The sequence below is a fragment of the Rhamphochromis sp. 'chilingali' genome (assembly GCF_963969265.1).
Source record: "Rhamphochromis sp. 'chilingali' genome assembly, chromosome: 1".
Classification (NCBI taxonomy): domain Eukaryota; kingdom Metazoa; phylum Chordata; class Actinopteri; order Cichliformes; family Cichlidae; genus Rhamphochromis; species Rhamphochromis sp. 'chilingali'.
The window spans coordinates 44,122,524-44,149,504 of record NC_137929.1 but is presented as its reverse complement, the minus strand read 5'-3'; the positions used below and the strand labels follow the sequence as shown (position 1 = coordinate 44,149,504).

At 41.3% G+C, this 26,981-nt stretch overlaps 1 protein-coding gene across 4 annotated transcripts; it reads right to left on the bottom strand.

Moving 5' to 3' along the window:
• Positions 1-5: 5 nt before the first annotated feature.
• On the bottom strand, positions 6-26,060 carry usp12b (ubiquitin specific peptidase 12b). 4 transcript variants are annotated; one of them, XR_013970767.1, is made up of 11 exons: positions 25,875-26,060; positions 21,117-21,197; positions 20,814-20,897; positions 19,671-19,800; positions 18,831-19,126; positions 17,662-17,738; positions 17,488-17,571; positions 14,835-15,032; positions 11,794-11,872; positions 268-7,121; positions 6-192 (listed from the first exon to the last, which is right to left on the bottom strand). XR_013970767.1 is itself a non-coding variant. In XM_080875051.1 (10 exons), exons 1-10 carry the CDS (start codon positions 25,920-25,922, stop codon positions 7,020-7,022), a joined length of 1,179 nt encoding a protein of 392 aa, XP_080731177.1. In that variant the 5' UTR covers positions 25,923-26,060; the 3' UTR covers positions 6-7,019. The 4 variants fall into 4 exon arrangements, 2 of the variants coding, with proteins under 2 accessions (XP_080731177.1, XP_080731178.1); XR_013970768.1 differs by having other exon boundaries at positions 268-331; XM_080875051.1 differs by having other exon boundaries at positions 6-7,121.
• Positions 26,061-26,981: the final 921 nt, after the last annotated feature.

The following is a 26,981-nucleotide window of genomic DNA, read 5'->3' as shown; positions in this document are numbered from 1 at the left end:
GAGTTATCATCAAAACCAGTTTGTGTTTTATTTCGAACAGTTTAGACACCATCAGAACCAGCCGTCATTCCCAAACTTCACTGCATCTCCACGGATTCAGAATGAACGTCAGACAGCAGCAGCCCCACAAATACAAACACCGAGAGGACAACCTGGTTACTGGTCCTTCAGATCAGTCTGTAGTCGCAGACTCTGCATGAACAAAAAACCCTCCTGTGTTCAGCTGGTACAAAAATATGCAACCATTTAAAAAGCAGATTCCCTTACTTGTGTTTACCTGACCTTCATTTTAACAGTGTTGGTCTCGGTGAGGCTGCTGCTACTTTGCACACTAAAAACATACATTAGAGGAGTGTTAATGATGCATTCAGTCACTGTATGTCCGTCACATACTGGGTTAAACACATTTATTTGGCGAGACTGAAAAGGGGAGTGATGTGGACGACCAAACGCTCTGAAGAGACAACTGTTAAAGGAAAAATCCACCTGTAGCTGTCCGTCGGTGCTTCTGACTCCTCCCCCACACCAACAAAAGCTGTTGCATTTCATCAATTTCCCATAATGCTGTTCAAAAAGCACACAGGGGATGCTTGACTGCTGCCTTCTGTTACTCGCTGACGTATATGCTTAATTTTAGATTAGTAAAATCTATAAAACAATAAAAGCAATAATAAAAATGACCAGATGAAAATATTTCTCTAAAAGGAACTTTTTATATTTTAGGGTGCAAAAACTGGCCTCTGTCTCTCCACTTCTTTTCTTCTGACAATATTTTAATACTCTTGGAATTGAAGGTGTAGCTCCAAGGTTTCCACTCTTTGCTGATGACATTTTATTTTACAGTGCTTAACAAATTTATTAGACTACCACCGAATGTAAGGGTTAAGCCACAGCTGCTGTATTTTTACGTGTCTGTAAATTTGAGTATAAAAACAAGAATTCAGTTTGTTTTCTGCCTATTAAATATAAATATACAAGTTTTTAAGATATTTCTTCAAAACTTTGACAGGTGTTTTACTTCTTGCAAATGCTTTGGTTGGTTTTGGTTTGCATGGAAGAAGCCAACTTGTTTGCAAACATTTGCCAACTATTTGCAGAATGATAGTGAAACGGAGAATGGTCATCTTCAAAGTTGACTGGATTTGCTTATGGAAACATGTCAGTTTCAGGACATAAGGCACAGCTTTAACTTTCAAGGTGAACAATGGTTGCACACTTTTTCCAGTTAGTGATTGCAAATAGACGGCCATATTTTGTGCAACCACGGCAATCTGCCAAACCCAACGCAATAACAAAGTGGTTTTTGGTGTAATAATCTCTTTGTGACCGATTTCACCCATCGACAGCAGGCAAACTCCAGCAACCACTCCCACATCTTAGCTAAAAAGCTCCACATTACCTAAGATGTGGAGAACTTTTGCATTAGACATAATAACGGCATCTGCAATATCTATAAATTTCTGCTGTCAAGCATATAAATGTGAAAGTTAAATATAGTGAAACCTTTGCAGTGGAACTACTTGAAGCTCAATACTAATATATACCATCTCCCTCAGTTTCTCTCAATCCAGTATAGTCGTTTTTCTGTCTTCTTATAAACATTGATCATCATTAGAACTCAAACACAATCAGGACAACACAAAATGAAACAAACACCAACACCAGCTGCTGATTTATTTTAATCCTTTATGTAACCTAAAGTGGATTTTTCCTTTAACACTGTGATCGCATATCAGGTTTTGGACAGTCATGTATTTTTTTGCACACCAACATCTAATAAGAGAATGTCTATAAAGTGAGTGTATGTTAATAAACTCACAGCTCCATTGTGACCATTCCATATATTTGGGTTTGTTTGTTTTGGTCTGCCCGGTGTGCCAGATGGGTGGGGTTTGCAATTTTTAAAGCACCAGGCAGATTGAAGACATCAACCATAAGAAAGGTATCTTTGAGAGATAACGTACACTAATATTCTCGATCTAGATTTGTTGATTATTCCAAGCAAGCAATTATTTATATTCCAATAATAACATCTGTATTTATGTACACATCTCTCACGTCACACTCCCCAAATTAGATCAAAATAAATCCTCAGATTTCCAGAGCTGCCTCAGCAGACAATCAAAATTAGTAAAATACATAAAAATAAAAACAATGCAGAACATCAAAGGAAAAAACGTTAACATGGACATTCATAATAATAATAATAATAATATTTAAATAAAAAGAGCCTTGCTTCAACATAAGCATCCAACACATTGTTTCAATGAATTCTGGTTCTCATATTTAAAATAAAAAGAAAGGCTTCCAGCTGAATCTGTGGACTTCCATCTCCCTAATAATGTGCTTTTGTGCTTGTCTGTTTATTTACATCTTGAGTACACCTACACTTTGTTTATTTAAAAAAAAAAGAAAAGGAATAAAAACAATATAAACATCATTTGGTATGTATGAACGCAACTTAAAGAGTCCACAGATTCTGTTGGTGTTTCAAGTCATTTGCAGCCAAAAACGACTTTCTTCAGATGTCCGAAAGTTATAAAACTACTAAGCCCCCAAGAAAAAACGAAACATAAAAATTGCGCAACACTTTCCTTTAATGTAGATTACTTCCTTTAAGTTGATTAGTTAAAGAGCAGCACAGACGTGAAAGAGATATAGTGTTGACTTTGAACCTTCGACTCATTGAGTGAAGTGCTTCGGATGCATCGTCAAGGAAGTCGCTCGATCTCCTCCCAGTCGTTTACACAGATTTGAGAACTTTGAGCCAAATGAGGTATTTGTTGAGTTAAACTGTTTGTAGTTGTAGTTTTATGTAACATAAATGGACAGAATGACTTTGGAAGAGGCTGACAGTGATTTAACTTTACCCACCCGATCTAGATTGGTCATATTGCTATTACCTTGAAACCAAGATAACTTGATCGGTTGGATAACCCATATTTTGCAGGATTCTGCAACATCCGGAGCTAACAGACACACGTCAGCTTTATACTGAGGAAATATAATATAGGCGCTGCTGAAAGCAACTTTATGCAAACTAGACAGGCTAAATCTCACCTAAACCTAACCAGTGTGCAACAAAGGTCCATATTGGGTGAAAAACAGGGTCTCCTCCTTCGCACTGTATTTGTGTTCAACATGGCCATTATAGCATTAGAGCACCAAAGCTAGAGGACACCTGGTGTGTAAAGGATGCATCTGGATGAGAATGCGTTGGAAAAAGCAGGTTAAGGCCAGGGCTCTGGCTGCACGACGTCCAACTTTAAACTTTCTCATGCTGGCAGAACTAAGAGAAAGGCTTATGCAACAAAGAGAGCGAAATCCACAAGCTCACATTATTTTGTAACATATTTTGGCTGCTCTGTGTTACGGACATAAAACCTGAATGATGATAAAAAGTGTCACTTTTCAGAGCACTTAAATCACTCTCTGAAGAAATGAAAATTACTTTGCAGTATTTTGGGGGATGTGATACGCCTTCAAGACTCAACCTGAATTCCCTTACATTTGTTTACTTTTTACCTCTGGGAGTCAGGGCTTTGTGCCAGGTTGTGGTAAAGTGAAAACACTGTACAGCCACAAGCATGAATGCTGTTACTTTCACTAAATTGCACGATTGAAGGACAAAATGACAAGTTTTCTGACAAATATTTAAAAGTGCTTTTCAGTTTTAAAAGCGGAGACAGCGACTTCACCGTATTGCGATGCACCCAAAATCCACATGTCACAGGTCAAGCAGCAGCCCTATTTTTTATTTTTTTTTTAATTTGACTGTACATGTTAACATTCAAAACTCAACAGCTATATAATATAAACACCTTAAAGGCTGCATAGAGCTTTTTTTCTAAATCCGCTTTGCATCTGCTGTAGCTCTGTTACAAAGGAGTGATAGCATGGAGGCTTATCAGCTTAGGAGTGTAAAATATACAACAAAATAACTAAACTCGGGTTAAAAAAAAAGAAAAAAAAGTGTAACTATATTTGGTTTGTGCAATTATTAAGAAAATAATGGAGGCGGAAAGGGTTAACCCACAGCTGGAAAGCGAGACCGAGGCTTTAAAAAGGCTTCTGCTTCTCCTCAGATCAACTCAATCAAACCCTGTTTGTAAGTTTTAATTCTGTTTCTCAAAGTTGGCAAGTTTAAGATCTTTAAATATTTGGTCTTCATCATACTAGAGAAACGCAGTAATTTGAAGACCTGAGTTCAAACACGCAGTCAGGTATGCAAGAAAATGTGTCAAACATGTTGTGACCCTTAAAATCTTATATTCCGAAAGTTTTATTTGGAAGCAACTGGAAGATGTGACGCTGGACTTTCAGACATTTTAAGGACAAGAAAGAAAAAAAAAAAAAGAAGAAGAAAAAACCCCCACTTCTGTGTTCTGTGACTGTACTGGACACACAGCCCTAGAGACCAGCTGGCGGCATTTGGCAACCACTGGTTGCTAGGGAAAATTGTATGTTCCTAGATGGGTTGGCAAGTTGTTTGCTCTCAGTAGCTAGCATGGAACTGGTCCCAAAGAGGTATACGGCGCTGAACCGAATGCCCCCTTGCGATTTCTTTGGTTGCTAGCAGGTTGCCATGGTGACCGGTAGTTTGCATTAAAGGACTCAAAATACTCGACAGCAACTGCAAAATGTGTGACGCAAACTGGAAAACCGAGACCTTTAAAGTCAAATATCGATAAAGCGACCACAAGTTGGAGGTTTTGGATGCAGTACCCTGGCAAAAGCAAGCAACCACTTGCCAACTGGTTGGAGGATAAACTTTTGGTCACCAGATAATCACCGACCTGTCTGTAGGCCTGTGTGACTGAAGCCTTGCCAATCAGAATTCAGCACCACTAAGACGGCAGCAGAGCCTGTCAGCAGTTTTAAGATGAATCTGTAGTAAAGAAAGCTTGAAAAAGTTCTAAATGCAAAAGGTGTCTCTCAGGTTTCTAACCCCTAATGGGGGGTCGACCCTTTGGAAGTAGTTGTTGTTTTTAGACATGAATAAGTGCAGTTTCTTCCTTAAAGCTGAGAAGACCAACATCACCGAGAATCTACACAAACACATTCATCTGTAATATCATCTGAAATTAGAAGAGAGAAAGTAAACATAAATCGTGGTTATATTTATGAATTTTACTATGTAACCCACTTTTACCCCTCTAAAGGAAGACTGCAGTTAATCATTTTTTGTCTAACCTACCTACATATGCAAGTTTTACTTTTTTCTTTTTTTTTTTAAACTAAGGAAGAAGAAATCCTGCCCAAAATTATCCAGTTATGTGATCACTTGAAGCACTACTTACTGGAATCACTAAACGCTCAGCTGATTAATTAGCTTCAATCAGCTGCCCAGAGTAGCGCTAACATTCAAGTAACTCAATTTAGCCCAGGCTGCAATTTAATGAGCATTTCAGAAACAGTAAGATAACCACGATGCAGCTCATCTCACAGGATGCTTCGCCCCTAAAGCTGAAGCTGCTGTTGATGCTGAGGAGGGGAAGCCATTTAAAAGCGGCCGAGACAAACATGCGAAAGAGACGGTCTTACTGCAATAAAATAAACCGTGTAGCCGAGCATCAGCGGATCACATCCGCAGACCTTTAGCATCACTCAGCGTTACCAAAGGCTGCAATTTACGATTCTGGAGTGGAAAACGTGTTATGTAAAAACCTGACTGCCTGCCAGAGCTGCAGCTGCACGAAAAACACTTAAGCCAGAGTCAAAATTGGCGTGGCTGAAACTGCGAGATGAACCAGCTGTAGAAGGGTAAAGGCGTGTGTGCGCAGAGAGGCATCCATAAGCACATGAGACAAACTCGACAAACTTCGACACTGCGTGTCGTGTAGTGTGTAAAGTGGATATCAGAGCTGACTTAAAGGGAAAAAAAGCACTAGTCTCATAGTGCGTCCCTTTAAAAAGAAAAAGAAAAAGTACAAATGTGCATATTGTGGCATCTTTAAAAAAGTCAGACATGTTACAACAACACATACTCGAGAGCAAAGGAACGTGTGCTTGCTGTCAAAACCAGCTGGCATTTTAAAAATTAGCTTATGCTGTTGAAATACTTCCTTTGAGCTCTTTTCCCTCCCCCACTGTGGCACCACGAGTGGCTTTAGACACTCTAGACGCTCTGGAATCTAGAACAGGACTGTTGGTGATCCAAAGGATTGGATTAAAAAATATAACATGTGGCAAAGTATTCTTTTCTTTAAACAGGGTTGTTTAAAAAAATTATATAAGCTGCAAATTGTACTTTTGGTCAACGGGTTTCACTTTTTTCTCTTTATTTTTTTAGTTAAGAATTTTAAACCTGAAACAAAGAGCCTTACTCATGAGTGTGGGGAACATTTCAGCTCCATCAGCACCTCCCTGGTGGCTGGTTTCCATTTCAACCATCGCCTGTAACACTGCGCAGGACGCGATTGGCAAAACTTCACTATACAAAACACCGCAAACTATCATCCAAGCGCCGCGCTCACATTCAAGCCGTTCACTCACTACAGGTAGTGTCAGTGGTTTTGCTGTGACAGGTGGGACGTTAAAGGAATCTTTGGGGGAGTTGCGTGTCAGTGCAACAAGCCACAAAAAAGGCCGACTCGGACCTTAACCCCCCGACACCAGTTGCACCCAAAACAGCTGGTTATGCCGCATCATCTTCTCCTGCTCGTCCTCCACATGTCAGCCTCTTGGATTGGTCAGTCTGCCCACAGTGCAAAGCGAGTGTTGTGGAATCTGCCAGGGGGTGGGGGAGTGGGGGGGTTCTAGTGGATGTTTTTTTTTTAAATATATTTTTAAGGTGCTCTGCTGCAGCAGTGTGGACACAGAGGATTTGAACGGTAATCCAGAAGGCTGTCACAAGACCTGCCGCACACGTCTCAACCCGTCCCGAGTGGCACTCCAGTGCAGCTCCGCCTACAGGAAATAAGCCTGGATACTTAAGTGAGGGCGGAGCAGGTGGCTGCCATAAGCCCCTCCCCCCTCTGTTGAGTGACAGTCTGTTGGGGACTTACGACCGCCTTGGTTCAGTCTCTCGACTGGTAGAACAGGATGTATCCTGACTCAGAGTTCTTGGAAATGTCCGAGGTCAGACCGTAGAACTCTTCGATCGCCTGCGCGTCAATTTTCTACGAGAGAAGACGACAACAGAGGTTAGAACCCGTATCAGGATACAGTAATAACCTGGATCTGGTTCTCCTTGTTTTTGCTTTCAAAGCAGTGTTAACGTCACTGGCCAATAGGTTTCCAACACCCCCAATAAACAAAAGACAATAACTAAATAAAAACTAATACAAGAGGACCGAAACCATGATGAAACAAGAGTATACACATGGACAAATGAGACGCTGTAACTCTCACCGGTTAAAACTTTGATACTTTATATTTTATTAAACTGAATCAAACTCAGCTGTAGTCTATTAAACTTAGCACAAGAATTTGTCTTCGTCAATGATTCCGACGGCCCCGTAAAATGAAAATGCAATGTCATATAACAGTTTTAAAAATATATATATCTTACAAAAAAGAAAGGAAAAAAAATATTTACAAAACTTATTCTGCAAAGTTACCTAATTTTAGGCATTTAAAAAAAAAAAAATAAATAATAATAATTTGAATGATAGTTTCTTGCATTTTCTGACCATGATTTTTAGGGCACCTCTCCTCATTCATTTGGACAGAGGCTTCAAAATAACTATCCAAATATCTGCAAAGATGCACAAGTGGGAAGAAGAGTTTCTACGAGGATCCAGTCATAAAATGTGAGAATTAATAAAGTGCAGTTTAAAATGATCAATTTACTTGCGCCATTTTAGTAAATGTGTGCATAAATAAGGAACGAAGAAACAATATGTTTATATGGAAGGTTTTGTGTGCACAATTCTCAAAATGAATAAATAAATTACCATTTATTTATTTTATTGTACTGTTTTATCTTCATTTTATCTTGTTTTCTGAATGTCACTTAAGCTTTTCTAGGGGTTTTTACATCTTTTGTTATTGGATGTCGTCTCTGAAAATTCGTTTTACATTTTCCACCGTGGTTGAAACATACCCTATTATAAGCACATCTAGTCTTGCTTATATTGATAATTGATGAATATTGTCTGGCTCCTATTCAATCCAGCAGTTTTCTGGGTTAAGTAAAGTTATGGGAGCTAGAAAACAAAAGCTGCACTTTTGGAGTGAAAGATATCGGCGTCATAATTGTAGAAAACTAAATAAGTTTGAGTTCCACGAGGAAACAGGCAAATGGCAGAAACAAGCAGCCAAAAAGGGATCAAAATAACTTATCAGAAAAAGACTTCAAGCTAAAATATAAAACAGAGAGAGGCATGCAGATTAAATCTCCACAAACCATAAAAAATAAGTTAATCTTTCTTCTCTGCAGACTCAGCAGAATCTTCCAGACCAGATGTCTGAGCGGGCCGAAGTCCCGCTGTAGTGGAAAAATACTGTGGAGTTTATATCAGTTTTAACCATCAGTCCCTGATGACTGACTGAGCTCTTTCCTGCAAACAGCAGGGTGATGTCTCCTACTGCCGAGGAGATTTAAAGCAAAATAAACCATTCTAACTGGGAAAATAACGTGTACGTTAGATATTTGATTTGGCTGAACTGCTACTGCGAATGCACAGAGAGGAGCACGTGTGTTTAAAATGACCTCCAAATGCTTGAAAGTATTTTCTAAAACACTAGCTGTGACCTCTCGTGCTATAATATAACCAAATCAACGCCTGTGTGACTATATAAGGAAAAACCAAACATTACAAGCATCATAAAAATGAATATTTTGGGGGCACAGGTGTCCTGAACTGCATTAAAGTATACTGTTTCACCTCATAAAGTGCACCCCGACTGTAGATGTGTTTTACATGCCTCGTTTTCTGTCTTTTTCTACCAACCCTTTAGTATAAGGCAGTAAGGCTGAGCAGCTTAAAACAGATGATTATATACAACTAGAACTTTATACTTTTTCCCTCCGATTATGCTAATTAACTGTGATACAACATGGATGTGTGTATATCCACAAAAAGCTGCTTGAAGCTACAGAAAACTACACAAATCTGTAAAATGGTAAAGTTAAAAACAAACACACACACACACACAATTAAAAAAAAATAAGGACAAACTGCAGTTAGTTTTGTGGCTTTAAGTCATCGCTGTAGGTCAACCCAACAAACATAACAGTTTAAAAAAAATATTATATAAAATATATATTTTTATATATGCTGTTGTGTTTTATCCAACTTTCCTTGTGTTTTGTGTAATTTTGCAGCATTTTTCCATTTGTAGGTGTTTTGTTAAGCTGCAGTGCATGTGAACTCTCAGAGCCACCGTACAATAGTGTCAGTTATTCTTATCCAACTGTATAGAAAAGTCTTGCAACGGCTAACGCGAACCAATTCATTCAGCATCCAGTTGGAACTGATGTACAGTGTTGGGAAGGTTACTTTTAAAACTTATTCCACTACAGATTACATGCCCCAAAATCTTTTTTGTAACATATTCTGTTACGCTACTCAATGAGAGTAACGTATTCTGAATACTTTGGATTACTTTGGATTGAAGGTTAATCGCCATACCAATACCAACTAGAGTTTTAAATACTAATAGATAATAGATATTAATGAGTAACAGTAGGGTGGACATTAGGTAAGGCTGCACTTTTTGCAGCGACCTCGTATAGAAAACTATTGCGCGTATATAAAACAGGTCCGCAGCTCTGAACCGTAGCAAAGGGGCCTCTGGCTAATACGTCGGGTTCGTGTCGGGCTCGTAGCCAAAAACTAGCTTTACTTTGTTGTCTGGGTCAACTTTGCTAGCGAGAGACAGAGAGAGGCGTTGAAAGGCTGCTCCAACGGAACTTATTGATTCGGAGGAAAACACAAATATAGTGTAGTCGAGTCTTAATAGCTTACTTACAACCGGACTACACTGCCCATGAGGCTACATTCTTTAGGGCGATGCCTATAACACTCTGCCTACTGCCTTCATATCATTTTCTGAACAATAATTTTTAAAAATATTTCTCAGCAGAAATATTTCTGCTGAAAGGGCATAGCCTAATATATGAAACAGGAAAAGACTGCTGTGTAATCCCTTTATTTCAAAGTAACTGTATTCTAAATACCACCTCTTTAAACGCTAACTGTAACAGAATACAGTTACATACAAAAACAAAATACAGTACATATGCAGAGACCATTCTCACCAACTTCTACTGCAAACACAGTTCTTTTTCTCCCCCCCATAAGCAGGCTCCGAACACGACAGAAAGCCTATCCCATCTAGGGACGCAGCAAAATAAGCCTTTTCCTTGTAAATAACACTGTTAATAAAAATAACTACTCCTGACGTAGGTTATTTGAGAATTAATGAAGGACGCTAACACTGGCTGAGACTGTACATCTGCAGATCAGTGTCTCGTTTACCACTAACTACAGACTAAACGTCAGCAAGCTCTGGAACGCCTCATCGTGACGACTGCACAGCCAGCGAGCTGCTGATAGTTTGATTGCTGTGCCATACCTTTCCCTCTGGCATCAAGAAAGAAAAACATCAGACTGAAAGGTTACTTCGCTGAAACACAGCAGCACGCCGAAGCTTAGGCCGCGTGATGTGGCGGGCCGCCAGTGGCTAAAGAGCTACAGCAGGCCATCGGCTCACACTGCAAACTTAGCAGAGCTGCACTCCCTGTATGGCAGGGATATAGATGCTGGCAGATCTCCCTGTTTGGATTGATGGTTCATCAAAGTGTCACCATGTTATTTAATGTTTTTAAAGTGCTGCGTCTTTTCCTTGCTGACATGTCCGCTACTGAGATGACAGCGTGCTGAGTGGAGCTGGGAAACCGTTTAACGGGGGCTGAGCACTATCACGCTCCAAGGATGTCAGACTGTTGTTACTATGTAGACAGCCATGTTTTCCCTCCGCTGTCGCCACATCAGAGAGGAAAGCAGATGGTTTTGCAGCAGAAGCACACGGGTAATCAGCAGAACGGCAATTTCATGACAACCACACTCATCGGAGGGGGGGGGGGGGGGGGGGGGGGAGTGAAATCATTAGCTGCTGTGTAAAAGTTCAAAATAACAGCCTCTATGTCTGCACCACCTGCTCAGAGACGGTGAAAATTAAAGGAGGAATGAGGGCTGGAGCACACAGAGAAGCAGTCTCTCATATTTGTAATGTAAAAAAAGTGCAGGTCATCTCAGTTTATAATACTACGACTGAGATGAGTAATGATTCAATTAAGAGAAGGTACACGGTGACCATGAGCGAGAAAGGAGAAAGATAAATGTCCAATAAAAGCAGGTATGTTCTCATCTCTCATCTTTTTTCCTTAATGGACACTTTTATCCACCCGTCATCATTTATCCCCATCGCTAAACCCAATTTCAGCTCCTCATCAGGCTCAGGTATGCAGGTCGGCCCGCTGCAGGAAGTCCAGACAAAACATTCGGGAGAGCCAGGATAGACTGTGAGCCTGGAATTCCTGTCTGGTATTGGATTAGATGGGAAGCTTATGTGGAGATGGGAATTTTAATCTTTCAGTGGGTGCTCAGTCTGATGTGAGCTGAAACGCTGATGCTCAATTTAAACAGTTCACACTTGTTTTACCACCTTTAAACCGATCTGGTCTTTTTAAGGGGGTCTGTTAGACTCATTATGATCATTTCCAGCTCTGCAGTTTTATTGGCTACGATTAATGTGAGCATCTGCCACTGTAACAGCACAAAAAAAGAGAAAACTACTTATAGACGTCTGATTTCCTGTAAAATGCAGAAGATCGCTTCTCACCTCTACGATGTCGTCGTCAAACAGCAGCCAGAAGCCGTGGCTCTTGACGATGGTGATGTAGTGTCCGCGGTTTGGACCGCTGCAGGGCACAGACACAGAGACGCATTAAGAAATAAGACAGCAGAGTCGTGATGATTCTCATCATCCTTACTGCCAGCGTGGTTTTGTTTTTGGTAGTGTTTGTGGGTCATTCTGTGTTAAACACGACAGCTGGAAACGTTTTGAATGAATTCTGATAAAACTTTGTGGGGGTGTCGAGCAGGGTTATGTTAACAATCCATTACAATTCGGCTTACATCCAGTAAAGTCTTCAAGGTCTTCTTAATGATTTATTGGTGGCAAACTGACAAAAAGCCTGATAACTTGTAAGTGTGCTGTTTTTTTGTCAACATTTAAAAAAACAAAATGCAACATTTGACCTCTGACCTCTCCTTCAAGATCAATAGATTGACCTTCAGATCAAACTGATAATAAAGAAATAACAGAAAATTAGATCTATTTAAAACTATAGTATTACCTGTTGACTAAGTATTGTCAAGAGAATGAGCTCTCTGATTTGAAAAATGTGTAGTCTAAGAACATTATTACCTACTCCTACATAAACTCCTCATCCTATAAATACTATAAATTTTAAAGAAATTCTTCTTCTTCTTCGCAAAGTCAGAGATGGATTATTTTTTAAAAACTGGAAAAAAAAAATCATTTATTGTGAAAATGTTTTGCTGTTTTTTGTTGTTTCACGTTGTCAAAAGAGACCAAAACATTGGTGATGAACCGACGCTGCTGTTAGAAAGATGTTCACATCCACACGCAGCACAACACGAGACAGTCTTTGTGTTTATCCAGGACGTCTGTCCTCCTGAGGAAAGCTCCAGTGTTAGATTACATCTCATCAGCAGGAGGAACATAGTCGAGTGACTAATGACTCGCACATGCTCGCTTACACATCAGCTGACGTCAACTCATCGGCCGACCGGACTTAGCGAGCCAATGGACACCGATTCAAACAACGAGCGGCCCGAGGAGAACCGCAGCAATGCAGTGTTTACAGGGACACATGGACTTATTTCCTCTTTATATCTTTATCCAATAAATATCTGATGAATGAGTTAATGAGCAAAGTATTTTCTAATTAAAAAAACCCGAATAACTTTAGGAATATTCCCTCTGTCCTCTGAAACAGAATCAAGAGAGAAATTACTTAAAACCAGATGTTTCCAAACATATTTCCATAACCTTTTATTTAGTGCATAATTGAAGGTTTAAAAGAACTTTCTGTAAAATTTAAAACTGTTAAAAAACTCCAAAGTCAATTAAAACCATCATAAAAATGTGAGTAAACAGCAGCTGTGACTCAACACAAAAATATCTGTGTACTGTGTTGCAAAGATATCGACTGAAGATCAACTAGGCTGGACTTTGGGGCAACGCCAATTTCAACCACAAGATGGCGGAATGAGTTACTTGGTTAAATAAAGTTACCTTTATTTAACCAGGTAGCTGATTTTTATGCACAGTGGCAGCTTAAAGCATAAAGTAAAGCTTCTTGAGAGAAAGAATATCTCAAATTAAATAGCAGTGCGTTATGTGAAAACATCTACTGATATGCTGCCCCCTGGAGGTGAAGTGTTAATTAAATTTTGCTGTTAACAGAAAACCCAAGCCTCAACACATTAGATCAGGTACATACAGTCGATAAAGCTGATGTGGGTAGTACAAATTATAAATGTTTTACATTGTAACATCTGACACTACCGTAATACTACCAAGTGCATTTAACGTGATTGACCACACCACAGCTACCATAATGACATCCATCAGTGTTTGAAGTCGTGTTTTGAAGCCTTGAGGTGACCGTTTCCATGGTCGACATCTCGGTCTTTTAAAATTTGGCGTAATGAACAGCACGGTGGTTAACACCGTTGCCGCACAGCAGGAAGGTCCTGAGTTCAGGCTGAGGTCTTTCTGTGTGGATTTTGCATGTTCTCCCCATGTTTGCGTGGGTTCTCCCCAGGTACTCCCAAAGACATGCAGTTAGTTGGTTAGTTAATTGATCAATCTAAATTGCCCGTAGGTGTGAATGTGAGTGTGAATGGTTGTCTGTCTCTATGTGTTAGCCCTGTGACAGACTGGCAACCTGTCCAGGGTGTACCCCAGCTCTCGCCCTATGACAGCTGGGGCTCCAGCGCCCCCTGCGACCTTGAAAAGGATAAATGGAAGCGATTGGGTGGATTAATTGCACGCATGATGACTAATAATCCTATTTTTCTTAAATTTAAAATGGCCAAAATTATCAAAAAGTAACCTTCATATTTTATCCACTATGACCTGAAAATGAGTGTTTACAGAGGTCAGGGCTGAGAGCAGTTTCTTCAACTGCAATTGAAAATAATGTTTAAACATTCTCTTTTATACCATCAGTATAACGTCTGGGTCATTGAAAGACTGAGAAAACAGCGAGGATTTAATGAGTGACAAGGGGAAAAAAACAAAAAACCTTTCTGTTATTTTACATGGAAAAGCCCAATCGCATTATTCACTGGACACACCCTCACAAAAACACAGTGGGATGATGATAAAGGTCGGCTTACGAAAGGTTACAAAACTGAAATGAAGCCTTATTTCCATCTGGTTCATAAGTAGAGTTCACATCAGAAGAAAGATCTGGAAACTGAAATGTCGGCAGTTTGTTGGAGCAAAATTTAAAAAAAAAATAAAAATAAAAAAAAGGTTGGGGGAGGGGTGCTATTTATATGCAATATAGAAACACTTAAAACTCTGATAAGTATTAAATGGTTTTATAATCATTCAGCAAATTACTCACATATAATGTGAACAATGTCTGCTCCTCGGACTGTTATGAAGACTAAATGACTCATTTCAACAAGACTGTTTACAAGCTTGATCTGCTCATTTTTAACCATACAACACAAACTAGACTAGTTTGTGCTCTACTGCACGTCTTCCACTCATGCAGCTGCAAACATTCACATCAAGTTCAAGACAAAAAATTTAAAGTGAAATAAAACAATAAACTCTACCTGCCACAGTGCACGACGACAGCCACCAGGTCGTACAAACGATCCGGGTTGGTTGCGTCCCCGGACGTGTTGAAGAGGCGGAGCTCCAGGGGGAAGACAACGCGATAGGACAGTTTGGTGTAGCGGTGCAGCTGGTCCATGTATTTAAAGCGCTTTAGGTGGAGGGCGAGGATCATGGGTAGCTTCTTTACCCTCATCCTGAGTGAGAGAGATGAGAGAAATATTGATTTAAAATATATATATTTCAGAGCAGAAAAATCTTTATCTTTGAAGACTGAATTGTTGGATGAAAAAAAGAAAAGAAAAAAGAACCTTTTCATTTCGAAATTACAAAAAGCAGAAACACAAAAAAGTACGATCGATCTTTCCCCAACAAAAACCGAGAGGCTGAAAGCTTTCCACGCCAGTCCACAGACCTCCTGTCAGGAACGAGGAGCACGTTTTGTGTTCCTCCCCCTAATTTGGGAGAACCTTTTTCGTTTGTGCTGCTCTGCACGCTGCAGACGCTGGTGTCAGCATGGGCCTTTCAAGCTAATGGATGGTGCTTGGTGCACTTAGCGGGCTCTCAAAAACATTTGATGGTACGTATTTAAAAAAAACAAAACAAAAAAAACAAACAAAACTTGGCGCCGTATGACGCCAAGTTTTGACATATCAAAGGGCAACACTGACAGAGGGACGTCCAGCTGCTGTTCAGTAGTTAGTAATAGACTTCGCATTAGACTGACGCCCATGACGAACTTCTCAGAATGTAACAGGAAGGCAATGGTTGCTATAGCAACATCAGATGTGGTTTGTAGGGTACCGTCTAATGGAACAAATTTGTCCACTCAGAGAAACTTTCAAGTGGTTGTACTGCACTTACAGCTGTGTGACAGTTACAGGCTGTGATAACCGCTCCTACAGTCTGCAAAGCACTACAGCCCTGCACCGTCAGCGCCGGGTTTATCAAAACTCAAACATCAGTATTCATGGAAAACCAGTGTTTGATCATCATGCAGTGAACAGAGTCAGCTGATAACATGCACGAGCTCATGCTTCAGCGATGATAGACTGATGTAACTCTGATGGAATAAAAACAAGAAAGTGACTTGTCTTAGATTTTTACTGAACAAATTACAGTTTATTTAACCCTCAGGCTCAAATTAAACTTTTTGTTGCTAATGCACAACCAAGTCCTGCAGTGGTACTTCTGAGTAAAAAAAAAAAAAAATCATAAAATATGTATGTGGGGTAATCAGGTTGTTAGTTTTTAACTGTTGCAAATTGGCAACGCCTGCCTCGAGAGGGTTAAAGACTGTCTGATACGTTTCAATTTTACGTGTAACAAAACCTCAAGCATGCCCCCAAGAGCTTCCGATTATGCCTGAAGGTGCTTCTACCACCACTAAGAATATAACTAATTAAAATGTAAATTTAACTGCAGTTATGGCTCCCAACATCAATTACTTTTGAACAAGTTGGTTTTGTGGTTTCTAGAGATGTGCTTTTATCTCTTCTTTAACCCTATAACTGCACCATGTTTGATACGTGAGCTTGTGAGGCCGCTTTATCATCAGTGCTGGGTTTATTTCAGAGCTTAGCCAAGATGGAAAGTCTAGTAATGAGTGACAAACGTAGCTTTTCTTAAAAGTTCAACAAATGCGTGGCGTTTCAAAAGCTGCAATTATGATTTTCTGTCCGACTCGACCACCTCAGCGAGAGTTTTCCATGTCAACAAAATGCTTTATGTACTTGAGTCGCCACAGGTTGTGTACAAAAACAGAAGGAAAAAAAATTACAGCGAAATCTTGGATATGCTTAACATACACACGCACACACACTCAGGACACACTGAACTGCATAATGACTGCTCGCAGTGACCAGAGTGCCTGTCACACTCATAATCTGCAAAAGAAAAAAAAAAAAAAAAAAGCAAAAAAAGCAAGTAGGATTTTTTGCACGACAACGACACAAGCCCACACACACACTCTCTTGAGTGCATCGCTGACACGCTCGCTAGCCGTGCTCCACATGACATGAAGCGCAAACGGTGGCTGGAAATAGCTGACGCGGTTATAAGGTGGAAAAGCAGGTGGTTAAAAGTTATGCTTTTGTCACTGGAAATAATGCTGTGCCACTAATATTTTACTGTAATGCTGCTGCTGGCACCTGATGGTAACAGTTCAGACTTCGACGTTGGCAGCATGTCGTCTATGGCAGCGGCTCATTGATAAAGGATGTAAAAGGCCCTGCAGTTACTTACATTCGGAAATGCTGCTGCCTGTGAGCAGCAATAGCTGACGAAACGTTCAGTATTTTCATCCTGCATCATCAGAAATGCCATCAATGTTCATTTACTTCACAATAAAGTAAAGAAACACATTTTTGGCACTTGTTTTTAATTTAGGGCCCGTCAGAGACCTTTTCATACTGGATTTCATTGTTTACATTAGCTTCTCTGCACCATCTGAAAACCTGCTGAGACCAGCAGATCCTACAGCATGAAATGTATGCACTTAACAATCAGGGGGAAAAGCCTTTGTGAAAGAGTTCCCTGGTAAGAGCTCTGTGTGCTATCTGAAGGTCAAGTAACAGAGCTGGTTTAAAGGCAGCAAAAACAAAAGGTGATGAAAGAAAATCAGAAAAGTCACGTGATGATGATGTCACTCACCTTTTCTGGGCTTCCTGTTTGCTGCGACACTGCTCGCAATAATACTTGTATTCACTGCATAATGTCTCTGTGTTACTGAAGCCCCTGATGAGCAGAAACAAACGCCGTCACTGAGATCAGCCAGCATCCTTTAATCGTTCTTTTATTTATTGATCGCTAATAAATTCGGCGTACCTGAGACAGTGCGTGATCGACGTGTTCTGCTCCACATCCACAGACAGATCCAGGAAGTCCTCGTCTTTGCTGCTCACCTGAAACAAAAGCAAAGGGCGAACGCCCAAGGTCACATGGTGTGTCGTTATGACAACGGCATTAATGACCTGATCGGTTAAACGAGCAAAGTGGAAAATTAAGATAAAAATTAATACTCAGTGTCTCACACAGATTTTACCTGTAGTCAAGTCTAGAAGCCAGATTAATGGCTTGCTGAGAGCTGGGTCGAGTTTCCTGTGTTACAAGAGGCTCTTCTTTTAAAACACCGCGCTAACATAGACTGAACGCAGGTCCAGACTTTTGGGTTAAAATCATCTGGAAGTGTGACGCTTTCACCGATTTGTTTATTTACAGCTTATTCTAAGTGTCATATTGATTCTATTTAATATGGGCAAGCTGTCAATCTGCACCTTACTGAAACCACTGATTGAACCACAACAGTTTGCAGTCATCACAAATAAACAGCAGCACTGAGCTTGGTGATAAAATATTTAACTTCAAAAGTTTATTTTGCCCCTCTGTGTGCTAATCTCATTTGCAATGCTGTTGCATTCTTCTGTTTCGTGTTCTTTGGAGATTTGACACTATTTTATAGTCATCTGATCATGTCTCTGACTGGAGGACGTGACACTCGGAGGGATTGTTTTGTGCAGAAGAAGAGTCATATAACCTGGGAAGGGTTTTCACATGAGCCCACAGGAAGCCCTGCTTTAATACAGAAATTTGATAACCCCCATCGTCATACTTCTTCACACCATCATCATCTCTGACTGGGGTTTCAGGTTTTAGAGAACCAGATAACACAAAGAAAGCCTGACTTTGAACTTGGACAATTAAGAATATGATTTGCTGAGACTGATTTTGGTGCTACAGCCAGCTGGAGGCAGTCACAGATACACAAGACATGGGCCTTCACAAACACTCCAGAATACACACTCTGTTTGACAAGGGAACAATCAGGGAACAGTCTGGACTTCCTGGAAAACGTAACTACTATAGGATTTGGATGAGAGGGCCGTTCCTCCATAGACTTTACTTTAATTGACCATTAAAAAGAATTCAGGTTTAAAGTCACGCCCATCTTCTTATACTGATCTGCAGTTCAAACTCCGAGTACTCGAGCCACTCACAGCTTCACAGTTGAGGCAGCGCGTCTCGTTGGTCAGCGTTCCTTGGAAGATCTCGTGCACCCAGGTCTGCTGCGTCTCCTTCCCTCCTTCCACTTCTCCACCTCCTCCTCCTGATTCGCTACTGCCTCCTCCTACTCCCCCTCCTCCTCCGCCCACTCCTCCACCTCCATTCTGAACCAGTTTTCCGTTCTGCTGCCGCTCCTGGCTCTTCTCCTCCTGGAGAAGGTCAGCGATGGTGTTGAGAAGGTAGTTGAGGAATTCGTGGGCGTCCTGCTGCATGTAGTTGTCAAACAGCTCTGAGAGGAACAAAATAAAAATAGCAAGCAGAACGAAACATAAACAGAAAACATAAAGATATATAGAGGCGTGAGAATAGAGAAGTGGAAAGAGGAATATAGGAAATAACAGACGTGAGAAGAAAAGAGAACAAAGAATAAAGAGCAATCAGAATGCTGGCAATGAGAAATATAGCAAATCAGGAGCCTGTCGTCTTCTCCTACATCTGCTTTCCCCTTCAGGATCTGGCTGACAATTATATTTCTTCAGCTGCGATAACCCTCCCCTTCCTCTCATTCTTTTCCTTTCCCCACTCCATCTGCCTCATCCCCTTTCTCCCCCGCCAGCCTCAGCTGTGCTCGTCAATAGTGAGAGGAAGTGGGGTTAAAACAAGCGACTGACGGAGGAAAGTCTCGGATTTTACTTCGACTTTTTTTTCTTATTTCGTACACAAACAGCAGCTGCACAATCTGGCAGAGCTGCAGAGTCGAAGCGTTCGACCTCAATGAATATTCTTTCTGAAAAAAGAAAAAACAAAGTTCAGCATCATGCAGAGTCACTCACCATTTTCCTTTCTCAGCCGTGAGATGAATTTCTTGGGCGGGATAACGCCGACTTTCTTCTTCTGTGTGGCGATGCTGTTGAACAGGTCAGCCAAGCAGGTGAGCAGGGACTCTTTACGGCGAGGCTGCACCTGAAGAGAAGAAGACGGAGATAGTCAACGTTACGCTGTAAAGGCCTCAGCAACTCAGAGATAGTTTAACATTATCTTATGGTACTACACTAGCCTGAACCTTGGTACTTGATCTACTCTATGGAAGTCAGGTTATGTGAACTATAGCAAAGAATGAATGAATCGTCAGTTAACCTAAATCTTTCAATGATGAGGATGTGCACATTCTGGACAGAGAGGAACGCTGGTTTGAGCGGGGGGGGGGGGGCAAGGAGGCCATTTACAAGATAGACCATCTCTGAATCGAGGAGGGTACATCCTTCACTATCTTACATTACTGTGATTGCAGCCATTCCCCAACTCTCTCTAAATGTTGACAAACCAAGCAATCTTATGGCTCCATCACAACAGAGTCAAAAGAGGACGACAACTTCCTTGCAACTAGTTTGCTCCGTGATTTCACTGAATTTTAGTAGTTGGTTGCCCAGATGTGGAGTACACAACACTTGCAACCTCTGGACAGGCCCATGAGACTCTCATGGGATTAACTGCCAACGTGCAATTTAGTCAGTCTGCACTCATGAGGGCACTCATTGCTTGCGTCACATCTTTTTGCAATAGAGGACTTCACTCAGCTGTTTGAATTCTGGTTATGGTCCTACATAAAATCAAGGCTGTGGAGCCCCGGTGTAATTTTGCAGTTTGATAGCCGTCCTGCAGCAACTAAGTCAATATTTGTAAAGGAAGGCTTCTAAGAAATCCAGATCCAAATACAAATGAGTTCAAATAAGCTCAAATTAACACATTCAAAGAGGAAGTTGAGGCTATCAAATGGCTATAATGGTATACAAGATGAAAACCTATGAGAACCATTGCACCACAAACCAAGCACCAGATTTGGCTCAATTTAAACATCTGCTTTTTATGAAAACTTAAACGTGTAACTCTCTATCATATCAATATGGCATTTAGCTGTGTGTGCATTCTGTCAGGGCACCAGGTTTCATCTCAACAGTTCGTCTCTCATTACTTACCTTGTACGCCAGCACCTTCTCCCTGAACGGTCGACAGAAGTACAGAGCCTGCAGCACCGAGTTACAGTAGCAGGTGTTTCCAAACTAGAAAGAAAAAGGAACAGAGAGAAGGCCAGGGGATTTAGAGGAAGGCACATTTTCTGCTCGTTTACACCAAATAAGCCACAGCAGTGCTAAAGAAGTGGCCTGACAACTAAACATCCGGTGTGAATCTTCAAACAGACGAACATGATTAGTAGCTGCTGGCTGTGCTCTGCAGTCTGCAGCAGGTAAACAGGTGCACGGCCACCACCAGATACTTACATTAACCAAGCCAAAGTAGTGTTCATTTACGGGAAACTGTTCCGGTCCAATCTCCTTTTCCAAGGCAGAGGCATTGGCGCCCTGCAAGCAAAGAATTAAAACAAGGAAAAGAATGACTGTTTTATTTATTTTTTCCTGAACATTTTCATATTATTTTGGATGTGTAACAACTTGCAGTCAGTGTTTTTGTTTTAATGAAAAATGATCCATTAAAAACTTCCTTTGTCCTAATTTCCTCCTCAAAGTTTCCAGTTTTTCCTGCTCTGTTTTCTCTCTGCTCTGTTGGACTTTCAGCCATCTGCTTGCTGCAGCTTTGTTTTTCACTTCACATCCTCGGTTTCTGCATTTTATTTTCCTCTGCACACTGACGAGCCCCATTAATCACATCTACATATATGTAACCGTTTAAAAACATGCTGAAAAGCAATTTTATTGATACCCAAAATGTGAAAGCTGACTAAAGTGAGGGCAACACATTCCGTCAATCTAGAGGGATAGTGTTGCATGACTTGAACATAACCTGCTGCGGTCCAGTTTATGTGTTCAGCATTAGTTACCATGGCGATCTAGCCAGGTAAAAAGAGAAGATGCCTTCTTGACACCGAGAACTCGGGACTTTAGGCTCAAAGACACAGACACATGACCACAATTATTCCCAATGTGTGCAAAAAGTTAGCAGTCTCGTTTCCTCTGAAGTATTTGTTACACAGACTGGGCCGCCCAGGTCGTCAAAGCAACTTTTATTCATCAAGATAGCAGTCTTATTTTATTGCCATCAGTTTGTGACTGAACGGGGGCGAGTTGACCCTTGGACTGATTGTGTCACAGCTGCTCAAAACTTAACGTCAGTTAACAAACTAGTGCAAACGAGTCTGATCGGAACGTCACAGATTTAAGGCAGAAATTTAAAACATTTTTAAAAATCCCTCCACGAATTGTGACGTAGCTTCTGCAACGACAACTTAACCACAAAAATGACACAAGCTCATGGCAGCATAACCAGAACAAAACCAGCTGCAAACTGGTCGAGTCAAACCCACTACTGCACTGGCACAGCTGAATCAGGCCGACTGCTGTGTTTGTCAATTAGACAGCAAGAGTGACTGCCTGAATCTGACTGTTTGGAGACAAGTTGCCTAAAACCAGGAGACCTGCTGTGCAACTGCTCTGTGACTGTGGTGACCCGCAAGCTGAGGGTGTTCCACACCTCTGGTCGCTAGAACTGTTTTCAATTGCTGAGCAACCACCGATTTCTATTGTTGCAACGAGGCTGTAGCCCTGTTTTTATAGCTTTAACGTGACTGAAACATTAGTCCCACATTGATTAATCCCACAATTAATCAAATTTGAACCCCCATCGTCATCAGGCCATAACTGGACCCTACAGAGGTCACACAGGTAGTCTTATTCCTCCAGGTCGGCCATTGCGAGAATGAGCACTTCCAGAGCTACAAAATGACCTCCAGCAGAATGTGAATGTCTCTCACCAAACAATCAGAAACAGACTTCATGAGGGTGGCCTGAGAGCCTGACGTCCTTACACAACTCTACCACCCCACAGTTTTCTGTAGGTCGATCCTGATGTGGCATCCTTCCATTCCTCACACATTACCCAGTCCATATCATATTATAGATATTCAACATGACTTTTTCCCCCCCCGTTGAGAGCTGAGCTGTTTTCTTTGCAGTGCATTTTGCTTCTATACTTCCACTCAGGGCAAGCCTGCAAAGAAGCTTAAAGTAACATAACATAAAGTGAAAGCACTGCCCTGTTGATTTTGTTTTGTGTTTGAGCTGCAGTAGAATAAATGTTTTTTAAAAGAAGCACTGCATTTATGTGAAGTGCATTTTGACAGATTCGTAGCACAGCGTGGATGTGAAAGCAGGGCTGTGTTTACGTGACAGTGCAATAAAAACACTTCTGAATAACACTGACATATAACCCTGCAGTCCTGCTAGAAACCAAGGATTAAATTACACCAGCGGGGAGAAACAGTGCGAGGCGAGGGGCATGATGATGATGATGATGCTGCTAACGCTTTGTACAGTCACAGACAAACACGACCCCCGAGCAGCACGGGGCTGTAAACAAAAACAAGCTCACTGATCTCAGAAAGGCAAACAAAGACGACAGCAAACATCTGCGTGCAGAGTGAGACGGTCTAAGCGTGCTCTGAAATCACACATTTTAATTAACTCGTGCTTTCTTTTTTTGGGTTATGCCGATTCTGAAACGAGCTGCACTTCCTGCACTGGTGGAAATGAAAGTTGAAGTGAAGTCGGGGCAGCACGAAAGGCTGTTAGAAAACAGCGCGAGTGGAAACTCTTAAGTGGCTGTTTTGTCAGACACCGATCGGGTTTGTTAATCATGACGATCGGTCGGGAGGATGCTAGGAAAGCATTAGTCTGTCTGCCCTTTCCTGCCCCCGTGCTCCGAAATAACTCGAGTCCACGAGACGAGCCGCGTCTGCTGCGTTTTAAAAGAAAATGAAGCTTCTTTCCTTTATTTCTGCGGATTTTTTTTGTAATCTTCCCAGCTCAAAATTAGTGTTTGAGTGGTGACCAGGCATGTAAGCATGACTGATCGGAATGTAACTTTGGGAATGAGTGTGTAATAACGGGTTTTATCTGCTCCCATCTTTTCTTATAAAGCGTGACAACGAGACTCATTTCTTCTGTCTCTCCTCAAAGTTCACACTGAACTACAAATATATCGATATCTACCTACTAGACCTCAAGCAGCTGCTCTCCCTGAATACACTTTTAAGGTGGTTTAAGTTGGACCAGGGTCCTGTACTACCAAACAGTGCAACAATCCGAGTAACGTTATTTACTTACTATTGACAAGTCAGCAGGCGGTCATGGCATATCTGTTAATCTCTAATCTCGAACTATCTGTTACCATAGTGATGTAGGCTAACCCAGGGTTAACCCTGGTACTTTTTTTTTTTTTAATTGAAATCTCAGTAAACTAAACTGAAACTTTACAGTTTGGTTCAGTTATTACTAACCCTGTTTGTCGAGGTTTTAGGCTTCATCGCGTGGAGCTTAGCTGTGTGCATGTTCATGCGTGTTACTAGTCTACGCAACTGCCATGGATTGGACAGGATTTTTTTTTTTTTTTAATCTCACACCATATTATCCTGGTTCAGTTAAGGTTAGATTAAATAATTATTTTTCTTTTGAAATTTCCCGATACTCTGGCCACATAGTGCTACTCTCAGCTGCTCCCTTATTCACAATTAGGCCTCTGTAGCCTTGCATGTTAATTTGGCTGATTTTCCCCCCCCCAATGGACGCACAGCCACAGAGGGGGATTTATGGTCCCTCTTTGGATCAAACCAGAGGATCTTTTGCTTGTCAGGTGAATGTGTAAATAATAAGTAATTTAAGCTTCTACTTTTAAAAATACAAATCCACCTTCGATGGAAGCAAAGGCAGTTTGTTTCAAAGATGCACTTCACTGCTCTGTTGTGGAAACACCAACGCTCTGAACCCTGCAAAGGTCCTCCGCCTCACACGTCAAAGGCAGACGAACGCTTGAATTCGGCCGTGCCCCGCTGTGGCTTGTGCAGCTTTTGTTTGAGGCTTTCGCACTTTCCATACGACCAAATCAACTTTCTGTGGAAACAAGCACCATCCGGCCAGCACCTCGTAGCCCGCAAAGGTAGCAGAGACGAATCAAACTATTTTTTTTTCCTGTCTCGTAGATGCTGGGCTGTTACAAAACACTGGATAAGAGCTTACACACGGGAACAACAAATGACTGACAAAGACTGCAGCAGGCTTCTCCAAAGCATCTGTATCACCATCTGTCCTCCTCTGAAAGGTGCAGCACATGCAAACAGGACAAGTTACAGTCAGAGGTTAAGCTTGAAGCAAACGCAGAGCTGGTCACATTAACAGGAAACCAGGCAGTGTTAATGTCTCACGTTTTCACCTACAGCTTCTCTTTAACGAGTGGAGTGTGTCTGGGGAAATCTTATTTAACTCCTTACAAAGCATTACATGTGCAAACGTAAACATGGCTCCAGATCTGATAAAGAGGGCGGTATAAAAAAAGCAAAAAGAAAATGCAGTCACACCCAACAACTTTGGTTTCCTTTAAACTGTCCGGACTCTTCTGCCTTGTTGAAGGCTTCTTTATTTTTTTTATAGAAGTAAAGCCAAACTATTAGCAGGTTCACGGTGGGGGTTGGGGGGCATCCAGGGTGTATCCCATGACAGGAACTGCTGGAAATTTTCCACCAGTTACACATGAACAGGCAGCAGTCAGCTGGCTGAGCTGTTTACATCCGCCCATTGTCTGCCTATCACACCTTTGACTTACATACGCAATGGTACAACAACAACTTTGTCATTTTGAAGGCCCGTAAATTTTATCCAGCCGAGTCCAGAGACTGCTGCCGTGAGAGCTAGCATGCTAGGCTAGCTAGTTTTCGCCCTTCTCCGCGTAAACAAACCGAGGCTGGCTGTTAAAACACGCTTTGTTTCCCCGTGAAGCTCCTCTCCCTCTTTCCACACAGAGGTGCAGGATAAGTACTGGTAAACTGATGCTCCTCGCAGGCTCTACAACTTTCCCGAGAAACCCTGACTGACTGATGTTTTTTTCTTCTTTTAATTATGTTGTCCTGTCTGTGAGGTTAGCGAACAGGCTAGCGGAGCAGCTACTAGCCTAGCGTCCCTGGGAGGGGGGACCGGACAGAGGCGCAGCGTATTCACGCCCCGCGGATAAAGGCACCGGATTCGGCTTCTTACCATCGTACAAATCGAGGCGATCTTTCGGACTGTCATCAGTATTTCCATCCGTAAGCCGCCATGTTGGACCGAACCCCGATGGTGAAATAATCAGAGCCGCTGCGGCTGCAGAGTTCCGAAAGAGCTTTCTGCCCCTGTTTGATAAACCTGTCAGAGTACACGGACCGACAGAGGGAGCTTCCGGGGAGGGGGTTGATTTTCAAAATAAAATGGCTTAACGTATCCTTTACTGTTAAGCAGGTTTACAGGTGTGGTCAAAAGTTTTTTTTTTCTTGGGCATGAATTTCACTGGCCATTTGAAAGCTTTAAATAATGTATTTTAGAGCTGTTCTTTTTCCTATCATTGTACAGTACTAGCTAGCTATCAAGTTAGCTAGCTGCTAGACTCTATTGAGGGAAAATGAGGACAGTAGTAGGATAAAAAAATGGTACAGTCTACTAGAAATAACCACCATAGTTAGTAAAAGTAAGAGTGCCACAGGTACATAGCAGGGGCTTTATGCTGTGAGAGGGAGCGAAAATTGTATTTATAATAAAAACAAATAGAATAGTAAGACTGAGATTGTGCTAGATACTAGTGCAAATTGCATTCATAATAATATCAGGGCACTCCAGCTTCCCTGACTTCTAAAAACAAGAGTTGCATGCACAAATGTAAATTTATGTTGGATTCACTCAGATAGGCTGTGGTGTTTAAATGGTTGTTAGTTGGTGCTAAAGTGTGACAAGAAAATATCCTGCTACACTATTAAACCCACATCACCAGGTTGAACTGTTAACACAAGGCAGGATGGATCCATGCTTTCATGTTCTTTACACCAAATTCTGACGCTACCATCCAAATATGGCAACAGTCATCGAGATTTATCAGACAAGGTAACACCTGGTGTGGTCTTCTGCTGCTGTTCAGAGATGCTCTTCTGCATACTTTGGCTGTAATGAACAGGTACTTGAGTTACTATGCATTATTATCAGCTCGAAGCAGTCTGGCTGTTCTCCTCTTACCGCTGGCATCAACATCAGTAGATATTTTTTATAGAAGTTGAAAAAAATTCCACTAAAATCTAATACGCCACATTTGACTTTTTCATATTTTCTGGATACTTT

Coding starts and splice junctions, on each gene's coding strand:
- usp12b (XM_080875051.1), bottom strand. CDS start 25,922: ATGGAAATACTGATGACAGTCCGAAAGATCGCCTCGATTTGTACGATG. Junction 19,801..20,813: donor AGAAGGTGCTGGCGTACAAG/GTAAGTAATGAG, acceptor TCTTCTCTTCAG/GTGCAGCCTCGCCGTAAAGA. Junction 17,572..17,661: donor TCGATCACGCACTGTCTCAG/GTACGCCGAATT, acceptor TCTGCTCATCAG/GGGCTTCAGTAACACAGAGA.